General features: G+C 30.8%; 2 protein-coding genes and 1 long non-coding RNA gene across 5 annotated transcripts; 2 read left to right on the top strand and 1 right to left on the bottom strand.

Annotated features, from left to right (window-relative positions):
- The first annotated feature begins 1,636 nt into the window (after nucleotides 1–1,636).
- LOC143177434 (KICSTOR complex protein kaptin) lies at nucleotides 1,637–3,915 on the top strand. 2 transcript variants are annotated; one of them, XM_076375327.1, is made up of 8 exons: nucleotides 1,637–1,817; nucleotides 1,899–2,139; nucleotides 2,214–2,479; nucleotides 2,616–2,782; nucleotides 2,869–3,041; nucleotides 3,115–3,193; nucleotides 3,251–3,542; nucleotides 3,630–3,915. In XM_076375327.1, the coding sequence occupies exons 2-8, from the start codon at nucleotides 1,935–1,937 to the stop codon at nucleotides 3,699–3,701; spliced, it is 1,254 nt and encodes a 417-aa protein (XP_076231442.1). In that variant the 5' UTR covers nucleotides 1,637–1,817; nucleotides 1,899–1,934; the 3' UTR covers nucleotides 3,702–3,915. The 2 variants fall into 2 exon arrangements, with proteins under 2 accessions (XP_076231442.1, XP_076231450.1); XM_076375335.1 differs by having other exon boundaries at nucleotides 1,643–1,763.
- A 673-nt stretch (nucleotides 3,916–4,588) lies between these two features.
- On the top strand, nucleotides 4,589–10,978 carry Ttc7 (tetratricopeptide repeat domain 7). Of its 2 annotated transcripts, XM_076385450.1 has the most exons (15): nucleotides 4,589–4,845; nucleotides 5,398–5,549; nucleotides 5,774–5,942; nucleotides 6,371–6,433; nucleotides 7,587–7,769; nucleotides 8,032–8,161; nucleotides 8,318–8,451; nucleotides 8,529–8,767; nucleotides 8,864–9,052; nucleotides 9,134–9,312; nucleotides 9,393–9,832; nucleotides 9,911–10,149; nucleotides 10,216–10,320; nucleotides 10,431–10,522; nucleotides 10,623–10,978. In XM_076385450.1, the coding sequence occupies exons 1-15, from the start codon at nucleotides 4,722–4,724 to the stop codon at nucleotides 10,753–10,755; spliced, it is 2,571 nt and encodes an 856-aa protein (XP_076241565.1). In that variant the 5' UTR covers nucleotides 4,589–4,721; the 3' UTR covers nucleotides 10,756–10,978. The 2 variants fall into 2 exon arrangements, with proteins under 2 accessions (XP_076241565.1, XP_076241490.1); XM_076385375.1 differs by lacking the exon at nucleotides 6,371–6,433 and having other exon boundaries at nucleotides 4,590–4,845.
- A 1,000-nt stretch (nucleotides 10,979–11,978) lies between these two features.
- Nucleotides 11,979–13,292, bottom strand: LOC143177915 (uncharacterized). The gene is made up of 2 exons (XR_013001680.1): nucleotides 13,039–13,292; nucleotides 11,979–12,943 (listed from the first exon to the last, which is right to left on the bottom strand). It is a non-coding gene; the product is annotated as an uncharacterized LOC143177915 (long non-coding RNA).
- Between the last annotated feature and the right edge of the window lie 3,657 nt (nucleotides 13,293–16,949).

A 16,949-nucleotide genomic window follows, 5' to 3' on the forward strand; every position in this document is an offset into this window, starting at 1 on the left:
ATGTTAGGAATAAATTGCTAAGAGTTTTAAAAAAATTAACTAGACACTACCTTTTAATTTAATTTTTATTTTAAGTAAATTTATGATGTGAAAAAGTTTGCACACTTAAAGAGTTCAAATTTTGTAAAACTTTGATCAAAAGTGAGTCGAAATACGTTGTGTTTAGATTTATTTTTTCCTGGAAAATATCAGAATTCATTATAATATCACTTTCGTGAAAATTTGTCGGAAAAAGAACCCGCAATATCAAATATTAAATAACTAACAGTTAAAATACTTATTTTTCTCGGTTTTCTATTACCGATCAAATATCAAAGGAAGTCTAAAATTGAGTAAACAAAAGATATAGAGAGAGTAATTATACTCAACGATTACAGAATTATAAAAAAACAAGTCAGACGTGGGACGTGGCAAACAACGCGTGAAATGATTTTGTAACAAAAGTGTGGGTTGGTAAACGTTTTCTGTATGACCATACGCTCGCTTCTATTCTGATCCGAATGACACCGCGGTATTTAGGTCGAGGTGCTTGATCGCACGCGATTAATCTCGATATTGGATTTCCGTGGGCATCATGGTGCCAAAGGGAAATGTCATGATCAACGTACCGTGAGCTATTAATTTCTGGCGAATCAATGCTCAGGTGGATAGCACATTTCCTTTACATCAACAGAAGAAGAAAACAAATCTAACGTGACATGAAAAACCAGTTATTCCAGTTTAATTAATTGCAGATCGAAAAAATGATTAAATAACAATGAATTATTTAAACTAGACTAAATATAGATTATATTTTTCTAATAGACCAGATTATTAAATTTTCTGAGATGTTTAATTTTTCTGCTACATTTACGCGTATACGTATAAAATAAAATATATCTTGTATTCTTTGTTAGACCTACTTATTTCGAAATTAACGTCTACATTTCTTATTTTTCAGAAACATTTGAAATTTATTTCTGTATCAATTAAATTTATCCAGATTGAAATTCAAGTATTAACAGATTCTACACAATAAAGAACGAAAAATGATACAATGTAAATAAATTCATTAATATTCTTTTTAGCAAGTAGATGTTTATTGGTTCATGTCAATAAATGTTAATAAATCGTCAATTTATGTTTCCCGCGATAAGGAATCCTTTAAATTTAAATCTTGCTAATTTTTATCAGTAATACCAATAGTAGACAATAACCTTTATCTACCTTTATCATCCTTTGGTTAATGTCATAAAATACAATTATATAGTAAATTATAAGAAATAAGAAGAATCTAAAGCAAGAATAAAAACTCCCTTAATAAATATTTAACCCTGAAACATGAATTTACTTAATATGAATAAATATAAAAATATGATACTGTTAATTACTAACATAATAAAAAGCATAAAGTATTATAAATATAATACGTCTAGATTAAAATTTCTTATAATAGAAAATTATTAATTAAGTTTAAAAACTTTTTTATTTTACGTTGGTAGATTGTAGTAATGTGTATATAGGTGTATATACATACAAAATCGTATTTTCGAAGTTGTATCTAAACTGATAATTATTTAGAAAGTTATTAAAATTTATTGCATCAGCAAGAAAGAAATGAAATTTTATTTTCTAACGGTTATTTAAAAGATGTCCCTGTAACTCAAATATCATGCATATAATGTCCTTTATATTTCTAACCTTAAAATTCAATTCAAAGCTGTCAAATATGCGATATAACGCGAACGATAACTGAAAATTATTTAAAGTATAATATAAAATAGGTATATCGAGCATAACAATTTTAATAGCGCAATGAATTTAACATTTCTGAATAAGTACTTAATTTTATTTCACCTTTCTTACACTCAAAACACGGTATATGTAAATAACAATAAAATTTTAAAATACTGTCATAGGTTTGATGCACTTAACATATAAAGTGTAAAACAATCATGAGTAACTTGATAGATGCTCATTGGTTTCCCTTAACATCACAGGGAAATATTTATTCAATGACAAAATTATGTTCCTCTAATGGCTCAAATAAGGTTTTAGTAGCATCTTTAAAAAGAAAAATATATTCTTGTGAATATCATCTAATGCCGAATTCACATTTAAAACCATTGGTTAAAGAACTGCTGTTCACGTATATACCAAGTTTGTAATTTTAAACATTAATACATTTTTTTAAAAAAGAGTCCTTGTGCTTAAATAAAATTATTTTTCACTAGGCGGTGCAGAAATTATATCAATTGATGCTTATAATAAATCTGATACAGGCGATGGGTTTGTAATAGGAATAACTATATTAAAAGTAAGCACAGACACCTCCATAGAAAGGTATTTAAACATATACACAGAAGGTGCTATGGATGGTGAAGGAGATGAAGCCAGTTCAATTGAAGCTATAGCACAAAATTGCCTTATGGTAGAATTAGCATATACTCCGTATCATTTATATCATACCATACTACCACAACAGAATTCTCAGAATGAGGTAATTTTCTGTATTAATAGTAGTTTATACAAGACATGTGAATGTAAGTTATTGAGATAGAAAAGCAATCAAAAAAGCTATGTCATGTATTATCCTACAAATGTAAAAGAGAATTACAATTTTTCTAAGGTTTCAGGTTGTTTGGTTACTGTCTGGAAGTGATTATAAGATTCATATGATCAGGGAAGATAAATTAAATCATAGTTACAGTGAATCACCAATTGAAAAATATTTCCCTGAGCTACACGACATCCAAGCAATTGCTTTATGGATTAACATTTACTATTACGATAATTACAACTGGTATAATTTCAAACATTCCTTTAATGATTGAAATGTAGTAACTTATTCTGAACTTTAAAGATTATGTACAATTTAAATTCATTTAGGAGACTGACTGTAATTGGTTGTGAATGTGGTTTGGTCAAAGTAGCTATTGTTAATGTTTTAGAATTGAAGGTCCGTCGAAGTTGGAAATTAAGATACGAAAGACCTATTCCTAGCGTATGTGTATTTCCACAACAAAATAAAATTGTGAGACCTGCTTTCCTTGATTCTAAAGGTAAGTATTACTAAGTTAAAGGACATTTAAATGCAACTGTTGTATGATTGCTTATTCTTATTATCTGTTACAGCCTCAAGCTGTTCATCAGATGACACAGAAACAAAACTGAATGTTCTTGTAGTGAATACAAGCTATGCCATTGTTTTCATGTAAGTATACTGATTTTATGTCATGTATGAGATGAGTAATTGATTTATGTTTATTAGGGATATTTTAAATAATGGAATGGAGGAAGATATAAGATTAAATGGAAGCGAATCATCTGATTGCATCTTATGTTCTTGCATTGCTGACATCAACATGGATGGACAAAATGAAATATTGTTAGGAACATATGGTCAAGAAGTTCTGATATTTTCTTTCATAAATAATACGTGGGAATTAGTTGTTAGAAAACTTTTTGACGCACCCGTACATTCTATATGTTACATGGACGTAACAAACGATGGAATGAAGGAACTTATAGTTCTGACGCAACGTGGAGTGCATATATTACAGGTTGCTAAACTTGTGTACATTTTTCTTTGCTCATATTTATAAAACAATAACGTCTTGAAATAATCCAAATAAAAATATATATTTCAGCACAATATAACAGACATAAAAAACAAATGGAAGAAACGGTATCGAGAATTACTTGGAGAACCTAAGACCTAATTCTTAATTGCCAAAAAGACTGCCAAAATCAGTTTCAGTCTTCAACAACTGATATAAATTAGTTTTTATATAAAAAGTTAGAATTTGTATAAATAAATATGTATATATGTATAAAATCAAAAAGGAGAATCAAAGAAGATTTATTTTTATTGTTACTATAAACATATACATACATACATACATACACAACTGAATGATCAATAAATTATTAAAAAGCAACATCTAGTTTATCTACCAGTTTTTAACTGAAAACTCTTAACTGAAATTTATGTTACTCAAAATGGTAAATTATTTTGATTCGTATTTCGTGTATATTTTATTTTTAACAATTTTTGAATTTTTTCCTTTCCCAAATATAGGGTTCTACCCAAACAATTTATATTTAATAAATATATAGTGTATGAAAATTTACTTCGCAAGCATTTGTATAATTATTTCTTCTTTGACACAATATCTCGACGTGATTTTAACATTACAAATATTAAACACCGTCTGTACACTGAATTTGAACGTTAATTATCAAGCTAATTGGGTATTGATATTGATAAATTGAACACTATGAGTGAGTTAAAACAGATCACAGAAAAAATAAACAAACTGTTACCTGTAATTTTAATTAAAATAATAAGTGCTGCGGAAGGTACACAAATTTGTGAACAGTCAAAACGCGAGTACTTATCTACTTATTGTTAATGGATTTAATTTTTCATATTGAAATAGAAAAAACTGTTTAATAAATAATTTCTAAATTGGAGTTTGCGTTTCTGTTTATTTTAAATAATATTTGTACGTAGTCAAAGAAAACGTAAATTGACTTTCGGTCCACCCTATAGAATCAATGATGTGACAGCAGTTCAAAATGGTCTGGCACGTGCTCGAGGCGGAGGTTGTCATACGTGTACTTTTACGTCGAGCCCACGTTCGTAACATCACTGATGATCGATATACTACGTTACATCTTGGTGGACATTACGAAAGAACATAACGATTTGTCTCATTCTTTTTCTCCCGTGAATTAGAATGACAAGTAAAAAAGGACACACCCTTCGAATTGAAAGCGAAATCGATAAAAACCGTGAGGAGGGAAATTGGAAAAAGGTTATAGAATTAGCAGAACATCTGAAAGTACAGTACCCAAGTAATGGTAAATATTTTCATTTTTCTTATTTATTTTCTTTAATAACAGTCGCTTTCTTTATTGATCGATTCATTTTCAGTGAAATATTTCACCGAGTTTTGTAGAATTTTAACGTCACGTCTAAAGTTTCGTAACCTGTTTGTGTGAAAAAAAGTCGTCAAGTCACGTCACTGATTATATGAGTAAAGGCCAAATATAATTGTTACAAAGCATGTAATTTTATTAAATTTGTAATTTTTACTAGTGTTTCAGTTATCAATTTAACAAAGAGGCAATTACACTGTCACTGTCAATGTTTTTAATAAATATCCATAATTTCTTTAATTAGACAGTTGAGTGTTTACTTTTGTTACTATGCTCAATTATAAAATAATCTGTAACCAAAATTTTTTGATTCACAAATGGGTCACAATTTTTTAATTCATAAACATAGCATTAATGTTTCTGATGTAAACAGGTTTGGATTTTGAGACAATTTGAACACATTGAACATATTATAAATATGTGTATACTTCTAAGTATTTGTTTAAATTCATATATAAATATCTTGAATTTTAGAATGTTTAGCGAACTTCCTATGTGGCGAAGGAAGACTAGAAAGCTTTTTAGAACAAACTCCACCTGTAGATGCCAATATTGGAAAAGCAAGAAATGGGCTAGCGGAAACTAGGAGATATTTACTTCTTGCAGCAAATGAAAAAGACAAACAGGTAATTCTAATATTTTACTATATTTATAGAAATATTGGATGACTAAAATGTTATAAAATGCATGTATAGCTCTTGAAGTGTAGTTATATTAAAAAAGTAATCTATTTATAGCATAAAACATGAATATATATTAATTTTCATTTTAATTTAAGATATATTTACATATTGTGTCTTTAAGAAGGTAATCCCTAATATGTTAGTATCAATTGTATGTAAATTTTTAGGCTCTGGTTGTATTAGATGCGCATTTATTACTTGGCAAACTTCACTATGCGATGGGAATGTATGAAGAAGCCCTAAACCATTATCAACAAGCTGAATTGCACACACTAACGGAAAAACAATTACCATGTAGAAGTCTGCGCATTATTGCAGAATCATATGCAATTAAAGGTTCGCATAAGAGAATTCTTAAATTATTTAGTACGTTGCTAGTATGTACTAGTGCATCATTATTACTGATAACACGTATAACAGCTTGCTATTAAATAAAAGAATGATTTATATTTACTATAGTTTGGTCCTAGATATATTTTACATAACAGTTGTTTTTCAGTAGTTTATTGTACTTTAGATGATTAAAATTGTACTGAATTTGACAACATTGCACTTAATGTAGATCTAACAAAATTTTAAGGACTGCATATTTCTTTTATCGGCAGTCTGTACTAAGTATAAATCTTCTCATACACTGGTCTGAAGTAGCACCATATCCAGAAACTGGTATTTATACAGCGTGATAATTTTGTTGATCATATTTGCTATCCATTTAATACTATAACCAATATATAACTTAGAGAAAAAAAGACTGTTTACTTTAGACACAGAGAAACATTTATCCAGCCGAAGACTGCGCATTATAGCTGAGTCATACGCAATTGAAGGTTTGTATTTTGCTTCATTTAATTTTCTTTTTTTTTGCTGTTTGCAAGTGTATCTCATTCTCTTCAACTTTACTTCAATCAGCTCTCATAATGTTATTGTATGTTTCACCACTATGTAAGTTACTTTTCTTATGTGATAGTCCAATATAAAGTTTTTCATTAAAGAATTCTTACAATTTATGTTAAAATATGTTTTATCTCAAATATTTTCTAAATACACATTTTTGTATAAGAAAATATTAGACAGTACTTTATTATAAAACAAAGTTAAACTTAGTAAAAATCTAAAGGTACGAATTAGTCATTTTTTTAAATTATGTGAAAAGATAAACAATTTTATTATTAATTTAGAGTATAAAAGTATAGAGTATAGATCTTAGAGTATAGAATATATATTCTTAAAACAAATAACAAATACTGTAGTTAATTCCTATTACAACATACAATATCTCATTTAAGATCAATTTTGTTTATTCAGTTTATGTAGTTGTAATACTTTATCAAAATTGAAGGAGGAACTATCTCGCGACAAAGCAGAAACATATTATTTCATTACTGGTAATTATATTTTCTTATCTCCTAATGAAAGCATTCATTTTCCTGTGCTTTTACATAGTTTTGTATTGTGATTGCATGTTTCTTGATGAAGTCTATTTTTTCTGCTATCTACAAGCTTTTAATGTATTTGTAAGCTTAATTCTTTTGTCAATTTTATGTGCTATCCTTAAAGTAGATATTCTTTTAAACATTTTGTAAATTTAGAAAGCTTGTCTGTAATGATTGATAAAATTTATTAAATAATTCCATTTAATAAAAAAATATTTCTTTAAAAGTAAAAAATTAATTGGTTTAGTAGCTAAGCACTATAGTTATTGTGCTTGTGATTTATTGCATAAAAAGACTGCATAATATATGTGCTACAGACGTTTATTGTTATAAATACTGTTATTAATATGAAATGTATGTATGTTGTATTTTAAACATTTTTTCAGTACAGATATTTCTTAATGTATTAAATAGAGAACAATTAGAAAAGAAATTTCACATTGAGTAATTTTAATACTGAAAGAATGTAATTTTGTATTTATTATCATGTGTATTAATTCTTCTTAGAAACATCTCTATTCTAACTTCTTACATTTATTCATAATAGGTCTTTGTCTGGAAAGGTTACCGCCTAATTCTAAATCAAAGACAAGAATAGCAGAATGGCAAGAACAGATCATCAAATGTTACGAGATTGCTGGAGACTTGACATTGGTATATTTACAGGAACAAGATAAACTTGCAATGCTACATCAAAATGGCACGTCTACTGTAAATACTAACAGTACAGGTGACGTGAATCGATATTTAGCATACTGTTTTCAATCGAACAATGCTTATTAATACATAAAATTCTGTAGTTAGCATTTGTATGAATAATGTATTATGGTAAGAATAATTAAGAATGAATAATAAATTCATAAAAATGTATCATATTAATTACATACACTTCAATCTGTTTCAGTTATATTATAGAATTATTTATAAATGATCATAGAAATTAAACATTTTATTTTCAATGCTAATATACTAATATCATATTTAATTAACAGGCACATATACTTCTCAATCTTCATTTTGCTCTACAAAACAAATTGGACCTATTTTGGAAACTGCACTACAAAGGGCACCCATACTTTATGTTCAAACTGGTAATGTGCAAGGTGCAATTAGTCGTTATAGGTAAATAATTTTTTTTAACGAAAAGATAAAAAGTAATGGAATAGTAATAACTTTAATTATATAAAAACTTGAACAAACGTTACAATTTTGCATTTATAATTTTTACAATTACAATTAGCTTTTCTTTTTATTTATTTTAATTGAATTCTTTACCAGAGAAATTTTATCAGCTGTGGAATCTACTACAACTCAAAGTCTTCGAGTTACTTTAACGAGGCAATTGGCAGAATTATTAGTTCGGGGAATAAGCGGCGCTGAGTATAAATCTCCAGAAGCAAACGATACAACAGGTAAAAAGAGCAAATGATAACATTTCCAATTTCTCTAGTTATTCAATCCCATCATTATTTGAATAATATTCATTTAGGTTCGCCATGGAAACCGAAGAAATACGTAGGTTTAAATATGTTTGTGCCAAGAAATGAATACGAAGAAACAATTTTATTGTTACTGATAAGTGAAGCTATGGCAGTTAGAGATGCAGTACTTAGTCAATCTCCAGAGTTCAAAGAAGCAAGAATACATGCATTTGAAAATGCAACTGCAGTATATGATCTTCTTGCGGCGGTCGTTGTGAGATGGAGTCAAGTGGATTTATTATATGAGGTTCATATAATTAAATATCATATTTTTTACTTATTATTTATTAAATTTACGATAATATTCGTTGTACAATCTTAACTAAATTTTGTGTTACGTTAGTCGTTTGAAAGGGCAATGAAGTTTTCTCATGACGAAGCACACGTGTGGACTCAATGTGCATTGTGTTTAATCAGTATGGGAAGATACATGCATGCATATAGGGTTTTGAAAGTGGTAGCAAAATTATCGCCACAGAAAGTAATGCCTTGTCTTTTAGCTGCAAGATTATGTTATGAACAATTAAATATGGTAAGAAAATATTTCTTTCTATGAAATATATTTAAATAAAAAGTGTAAACAAATAAGATTATCGAATGAAATCTCTAATAGGTAATGGAAGGTATAGAATGGAGTCAGAAGGCACTTCAAAGAGAAACTACAAATTCACAAGGAATGCAGTCTAGGTGTCATCTGTACATTGGTATTGGCCACAGTATTCTTTCTGCAAATACTATAGTGAAATTGGATAAAACTTATCACACTAAAACAGCTCTAGAATGTTTTCAAAAGTATGCATATTTAAACATTAAATATAAAGTAGATCGAATATTGTAAAATGTTATACTATTGTATACTTTCTTTTTAACAGAGCACAACAGTGCGATCCGAACGATCACTTAGCTGAATATTATTTGGCCCATGAATATGCTATTAATAGACAAATTAATGATGCAATGATTCACGTAAAAATTGCATTAAACCTTCGAGCAGAACACATTCCATCATTGCATTTATTGGTATTACTTCTATCAGCTCATAAGCAATATTCAGAAGCTTTGCATTTAATTAACAGTATATTAGAAGAATATCCAGATAATTTGAATTTCCTTTATGTGAAAGCACACCTTGAATTACGAAGTATAGGTGGCGAGCAAGCATTATTTACAATAAGGCACATGCTCTTACTTTGGAAAAATCTATACGAGGATCAAACAAATACCAATTGCAATGAGCAACACAGTGAGAAACGAAGCGAAACTAGAAGTGTTTTCCAATTGTATACTTCAGAATTATCCGATAAAGACTCAAGTACGTATTAAATAACCGTGTTATTTTATTTTTGTAGAACTAAGCAGCTCTCGCAAATAACAATAATCTTTTAAACAGGTTCTTTACATGCACAGTCGTTAGCTGCTTCACGGGTGGAGCAAGCTCTTTCCGAAGTGGCATCTTCGCTTAGTTCTTTCACGCCAAAACCAGGACCTCAGAGAGCATGGTTATTACAATTACAGGTGTGGTTATTACTTACTGAAGTATATTTAGTCCTAGACCAACCAAATGGCGCTGTTCTCTCTTTACAAGAAGCTACTAATATTTTTCCATTAAGTCATCACATTATGTACACGGTAAGTTTATATAAATTAAAATGTTGCTATTTTGAATAATTGCGTTAAGTATATTTTTCGTTTCAGCGAGGTCTCTTGCATGAATATAAACTGGAATACTTGGAAGCAAAACAGTGTTATCAGAATGCAATTTCAATCAATCCATCGCATATAAAGAGTCTGCAACATTTGGTAATGTTTACTGTTATCAATCAAGAATAATCGCTGCTTTATTTATGTTATTTTTATATCTTTTAACAATATTTAATTTTGTAACAGTGTATGTTTATTTATGTCTCTAGGGTTTAATTTATCACTACTTAGGAAGCCAGAGGTTGGCTGAAAAAACTTTAAGGGATGCGGCGAAGATAGATCCGAATTCGCATCAAACATGGTATTAGAAAATTGCCTAAACATAAAATAAAATTAGAGATATTAATTTTATAAAATAGAAAATTAGGGACTTTATTAAAATATATTGTTTCTATTTGTAGGTATAATTTGGGAATGGTTTTGGAATCTTTAGGTGAAGTAGAAGCTGCAAGTGACTGCATGGCCACAGCATTGGAAGTAGAGACTACAAATCCAATATTACCAATTCTGTCGATACCAGTAACTTTTGAATGATTCAGAGTTTTATTGTTGGAGATAAGATTTAAAGAGATCACAATTTATTCTGCAACATTGGCATTTCTTTGCCCTTGTGGCAATAGTACCTGCTTATCTCTACTGTTGCACTGTTGCATCATTGTATAAATGGGTTCGTTGAAAAAAGGATGTTAGAATTGTATAAATAATTTAACAACAATCACTGTAACGAGTTCTAATAAATGAACAATTCTGAAATAAAGATCTATTTCCTTTAAACGACTTCTAAGTTAAATCGACAGACTATTAATGCTGGAATTATTTTAGCTCTGTAATTTAGAAAATTATTGACATCATAAGTTTAAATATCGTTAATAAAAAAATCGATTGAATTTGAAATTGAAAGTTCTGAATAACAAAATATTAACTTCATAGAATTTTGAAAAATATTATCACTAAATTGCTTAAAATTTGGAAATCTACTGTAGTTTATACGGTAAAGAAAACTTTTTTCATTTACTTTATCTTCATTTTTTCGATATTATCGCTCGAAGGTACGTATTTTTTTACAGGATAAGTTAAAGAATGTATTGACCACCTTGCGAGTTATATTCGTACACACGTCTCCGTAATTTATTTTGGTAAAAATATTTTTATGTTGGATATCGATTGATCAATTAAAATTCCGTATCGTTCTATTAACAGTTTTCAGTTTATTATACAAGGTGTACAAAAAAAAGGGACCAAGTCTTTAGGAGCCTATAACTCAGTTAAAAGATTAAAAAATGTTTAATTAACATGGATTCTAAAAAATTAATTGCAGTATAAAACACAAAATTTTTATTTCATATTCACAAAAAAGTAATCTGTATGTTATGTTTCTATTTAGTTATAAAACTGGCATTTGCGAATCGTAGATCAATATGTATACATTTTTAATATACGATAATCGTGAAGTAATTGCATTTCTACTTCGAAACGAATTCTGTCTATGTTCAAAAACTCATGTTAACGAATGCTCGTAATAATAAAAGTAACTTTTACTCCAAAATGACTGTTTCAGTACCTAATTTATTGGGAGTATTCAGCTATGCAATATAATATGAAAATTATGCAATCAAAATGCATGAAAATAACATGTATAGAATACGTCAAATATAATACAGTATATTATTCGTTACAGATCTGACATGTATTAAAAATCGTATTAATTATAATATCGATAAGGAAACTGGAAGTGAAATATGACACAGAAAGACAAAATTGACACAATCTTTTTATTTTATTACTTTAACGTCTCAATTTGCTTGACAAACTATCAATATATTCTCACAATAAAAACCCACCTAATGACTACACTATAATATTATAATATATTCACTTCCAACGATAAAATCAACGAAGCATGATGTAATAGGGAGCATATGATATTCCTGAAACATACCTATACATAATTTTCGCATCAAACAAGTGCTATCTCCACCAAAAGAAAATGATCTCAATCGAATTAACCTCTTGAAGGAAACTGCCGCATATGCGTATGTTTAGTTTTTCTTGAATTTATGCATAATTACCACGAAAAATATAATAAAAACTTTTGGGGGTAGGTATTCCCTAGAGAATTTCTTATTTTCTCCTGTATTTCATATCTTAAATGAATACGTTTATAGAATAAAATACAATTATTCTATTTGGCCTCAAAAAATTCCTCCCTCGAGAGGTTAAGTTCACAAGTTTCGTCTAAACCTGACGAAAAATCAACTTTCCCTTCGCCCAAACCCTCTCATCATACTACATAACCATCATTTCAACATTATAGAAGGCAAACTGATCAATTCCAGTTCTTATTACACTTTTAATTCCCTTATCTAAGCATGTGATTAGTGACTAATTTTCCAAAAATCAAAAGGATTTCAGGTATAATTCTATTTACTTCCCGAAATAACGAAGTTATGTATAAATACTGAACATTTAACATACTTCCGAAAGCACTTTAATGATTTCCCAGTTTTCGGTTAAGAGTCCAAAATCTAAAGAAAGAAAACTGAACATCTTTCAAACAATTCACTGCAATATATTCTCTATTTCTTTACATTAATCTCGAAAATACATTATCAATTCATCTGCTGTATCGTCGAGTTCCACTGCTTTCGCTCGATCAGTTGACCAGTTCATCTGCGAGTGGCTCGTTTCGAAAACCTCGATTTTCCGCGGCGGCGTTCACCCACTAAATTAACACCAATTAGGCGACGCATCGATGGCGTACGCAAGGTATAAAATTAACATTCTTTGCCGTGACACCCATTAAATTCCCTTCCTTACCGTTAATCGTGAACGCCGCTGTGCGCTTCTCCATCCCCCCGTTTCGTCTCTTTTTAACGAGATTACGAGTCTCCCTGTCCTACTCTATCGCGTGTCGCATTGCGCGTTTATCGGTGCGCAGGCTCGCCGCGACCTGGCCGCACACGGGTGAGACTTTTTCGAAAAGCCTGCTTAAAGCGGGGCCGGCCCTTTTCAGGGGACTGCGTCATGAATCCATACTTTCGACGTTCTATCAGCCCGCGGGGGCCATCGATTTTTCCCTGTAACGACGTGCCCAAAAACGGTCTTCCATCCGCGCGCGGGCTCGCCCGCAGAATGTCGTACCGCGTCACGTTTAGCGCATCACGCATCTGCAGAGCTTACGGCTATGCGTAATACAATCGACCAACTATTATCGTCTTACTCTCTTTTTTTCCTCCCTCCCCTCGTTCCCGTGCTGGTCGAACAGGGTGGAACCTACGAAAGGTTCCAGGGCTACGGTATATGGGAAAATACGGGCGTCTTCGAACGGGGAGATGCAGACGACTATTTCTTCGCTCTTGTCCAGCGCATGTGGCTATGCAGAATATTGTACGATCGACTAACTGTTCTGTGTCTGAATGCCGGGGTAACTTAAGTCCATTTTTTTTTTTTTAATTAACGTGACTGCCATGTTAGTCATGTATGGGTGACAAGTTCTATATTATTGTTGAGTAATATTAATGTACGTGTGCAATTGTAAATGGTATTAACGAAAAATTGTAGCGACTGCTGAGTGGAAGGAGAATACTCTAGAATTTAGAATAGACACGTAAATGAATTGAAAGTATTTTTTCTTTTTACAATTGAAGTCATTTAGTGAATTTAGTGTGACAATCAATGTGTTAAATTTTACTGCCTTCTTTTCGTTTTATTAAAATAATAAAAATCGACATAAATCATGTTATAGGTATGGAAGATTTAATAGTATAAAGTGCTTCAAATACAATGTTAAATGGGTGATTTGTTTTTCCGTTTTCTTGGAAAATGACAAAACAGGATTTGGGTTCGATTGTCTCTCAGGAATAATATTATCGTCTTATTCTTTTTTTCCGTTTTCGTGCTAGTGGAATAGGGTGGAACCTACGAAAGGTTCCAGGCTTCCAGGGCTAGAATATGGGAAAATACAACGTCTTCGAGATGCATGCGACAATTTCTTCACCCTTGTCCACTGCATGCGGCTATGCGTGATGCAATCGACCAACTATTATCGTCTTACTCTCTTTTTTCCTTGTTTCTGTGCTGGTTGAACGGGGTAGAATCTACGAAAGGTTCCAGGGCTAGAATAAAGTAAAAGACCCAATTGAAGAGCTTATAACAAAAACGACCCTTGGCAATTTTTATCTTTTTCTAGGAGTGCAAGAAAATACTCTAGTGTCTTTAATACTTGTTCAATTGATTAATGTTCTTTTTAAGAAAATGTTCATAATGTGAATCTCGTTTCTGATCACTAGAATGTGTTCTCATTTTAAAAATCGTTAAATTTGATGAGGGTTGTTTTCATTACGAACTTTCCAATTATCTACTATCATTTTAAGAATTAATTCTAACATTATTATATACTTTTGTTTTATTTATCGACCACAGGCATACATTTCTTTTATTATTTGTCAGTACATTGCTTCAGTTATCTAAAAAATAATATTTTATTATCTTAGTAGTTTAAACTTTCTTTCGTGTCTTACTCTTTAGAAAACTTTAATGTCTTGCTTTTAGAAAAATTAATAAAAAAGGTACTGGCATTTTTTCTCCCACGTAATTACAGTTTTAGTTGTATGCTGAGTTGTTGTGTAGGATTTCGCAAGGTTTATTTATTATTAAAAAAAGAAATAACTTAAAGTGACAGTAACTGGGTTGGTATTAGTAATTGGGTATTTTATCTTATAGGAAAATTCAACATCTTCGAATAGGAGTTCAATTTCTTCACCCTTGTCCACTGCATGATCCTTCGACTACAATTAGTGTACAGAGGATACAAGTTGTATTGTGGGATATTATGAGAGGGAACGGTGATTAACGCAAATCGATAATTTGTACGATCCGTTTCTGCATAATGATACAGAATGAAGACAACTTAGTCTGTTCTTTGGTAATGCCACTTTATCTATCAAATGTGTGGCTCGCCAGCTTATTACCTCTTGAAATATGCTAAAGAGCCTCACGAGAAGTAATTAACCTCGGGCGAACGATATTTTGCCTCAACGAATTCGACTAATGCATATCCCCATTTTCCATGTAAATGGCGTTTTTCAATCCTCCTCTTCGAAACGTAACAATGCTATTACGTGCTTTGCTATGTAGGCATACACATACGGTAAAATGCAAATTTACTCTACGTCTACATGTGTAACCTGCATTAGCCTTTTATCTGAGACACTAATTTTCTGTTCTTTTATGTTCAATTGGGGAATATCGTTACTTCAAGAAAATTTTTCCTAGGTTTCCCATATTATATGTAGCATAGATATAGTGTTCCTTCCATGTAGGCCCTCTGCTCCATTGGCAAATTTATACTGTTGGACACATTTTCTAGGTCAACTCGTGCTCATTGTATCCCACTTTGGTCTTATAAAAAATTCTGAATGAGAGGGCTCATAAATAAAACTCTTTCACTTTGAATAATTTCCATCTATAGCAAATGCAGCAACGAGACTATATCGAGGAAATACTGTACTGCATTTCAGGCGTTAGATACGATCTAAGTGGTGCAATGATTTTAGAGTAGAACCTCAATTAGTTCTAGAATATAAAGTAAAATTATTTTTACGACTAATAACATTATTTACTTAAATTATTTAAAACGTTAACGAATGCCAATTACTCTAAATTATTATATTTCTAAATTTCACGAATTTTTATTAGATGTTAGAAAATGTTAGTGTTAGAAGAATATTGAACAATGATTATGTTCTGAGGTTGAGTGGCTTAAGATCAAATTCGAAGATGAAGTACCTATTCTCTATTCTTTTGGCTCTTTAGACTGCCATTAAATCATTTTCTAAGTTCTATTTTCAAACTTATTCTATGTATATGTATAATCTTATCCTTAATACCTACACCGACTAATTGAAGAGTCCACAGCAAAAACAGCCCTTGCCAAATTTCACAATTTTTTTTAACAAAAAATAGAAGCACATTCTAGAGGTCAGAAATAAAATTTACAACATAATCCCATATAGCGTAGAGATGTGTAAAAAACATATTAAAGACATCCAGTAAAGTCTTAAAAATGTCTGAAAGACGCCTTATGGACGTAAATTTCAGAAATCTTTAAAATATACGCTGTCAAATTTTTTAAAGATGTCTAAATTATATCGTAAGACGTTCAGGCATAAAATAGACATAAAATAGACGTCTTCAAGACGTCGTCTGCTATCTGAGATGAAACCTGTATCATCAAATATACAATATTTGTACTACGATGAATATTTTCTTAAAAAAGAAATATGAACAAGAATGAAAAAAGCTACAGTATTATTTTTACTTTCCCAAAAAGAAAAAAAAAGAGAGAGAGAAATTGTCAAGGATAGTATTTGTTACGAACTTTTCAACTGAAACCCTGAATAACGTTGATAATCAAGGTCCGGTTAATCGAGATCCGTCTCCCAGTATTTTCATCAGAAAGCATTGAAACTGTGGACGACTTACGAACGAGGGAGGGTTTTACCCCATCCTACCCTAAAAAATATTGCGCCGGACGGTTTTGCAGCCGCGTAACTGCATTCTCGTGCTCGCATCGACGTCCGCGTCTTTGTGCCCGTCGCTTCCTTTGACAAATTCAAGGTGACCTCGTTACACTTTCGAAAAATTGGCGTGTAGGAATCATCACTTCCGTTACGTACCTACCCATCTATAACGCTGCACGTTCTTTTTTGTCGCACGCATGCTCATCG

The sequence above is a fragment of the Calliopsis andreniformis genome, chromosome 1, assembly GCF_051401765.1.
Source record: "Calliopsis andreniformis isolate RMS-2024a chromosome 1, iyCalAndr_principal, whole genome shotgun sequence".
Classification (NCBI taxonomy): Eukaryota; Metazoa; Arthropoda; class Insecta; order Hymenoptera; family Andrenidae; genus Calliopsis; species Calliopsis andreniformis.

What these genes read in the sequence shown, in the direction of transcription:
- LOC143177434 (XM_076375327.1), top strand. Translation starts at nt 1,935, where the DNA reads ATGAGTAACTTGATAGATGCTCATTGGTTTCCCTTAACATCACAGGGA. An exon ending in TATTACGATAATTACAACTG is followed by an intron (nt 2,783 to 2,868) that starts GTATAATTTCAA and finishes AAATTCATTTAG; the next exon opens with GAGACTGACTGTAATTGGTT. An exon ending in GTGGAGTGCATATATTACAG is followed by an intron (nt 3,543 to 3,629) that starts GTTGCTAAACTT and finishes TATATATTTCAG; the next exon opens with CACAATATAACAGACATAAA.
- Ttc7 (XM_076385450.1), top strand. Translation starts at nt 4,722, where the DNA reads ATGACAAGTAAAAAAGGACACACCCTTCGAATTGAAAGCGAAATCGAT. An exon ending in TGAGTCATACGCAATTGAAG is followed by an intron (nt 6,434 to 7,586) that starts GTTTGTATTTTG and finishes TATTCATAATAG; the next exon opens with GTCTTTGTCTGGAAAGGTTA. An exon ending in CCGAATTCGCATCAAACATG is followed by an intron (nt 10,523 to 10,622) that starts GTATTAGAAAAT and finishes TTCTATTTGTAG; the next exon opens with GTATAATTTGGGAATGGTTT.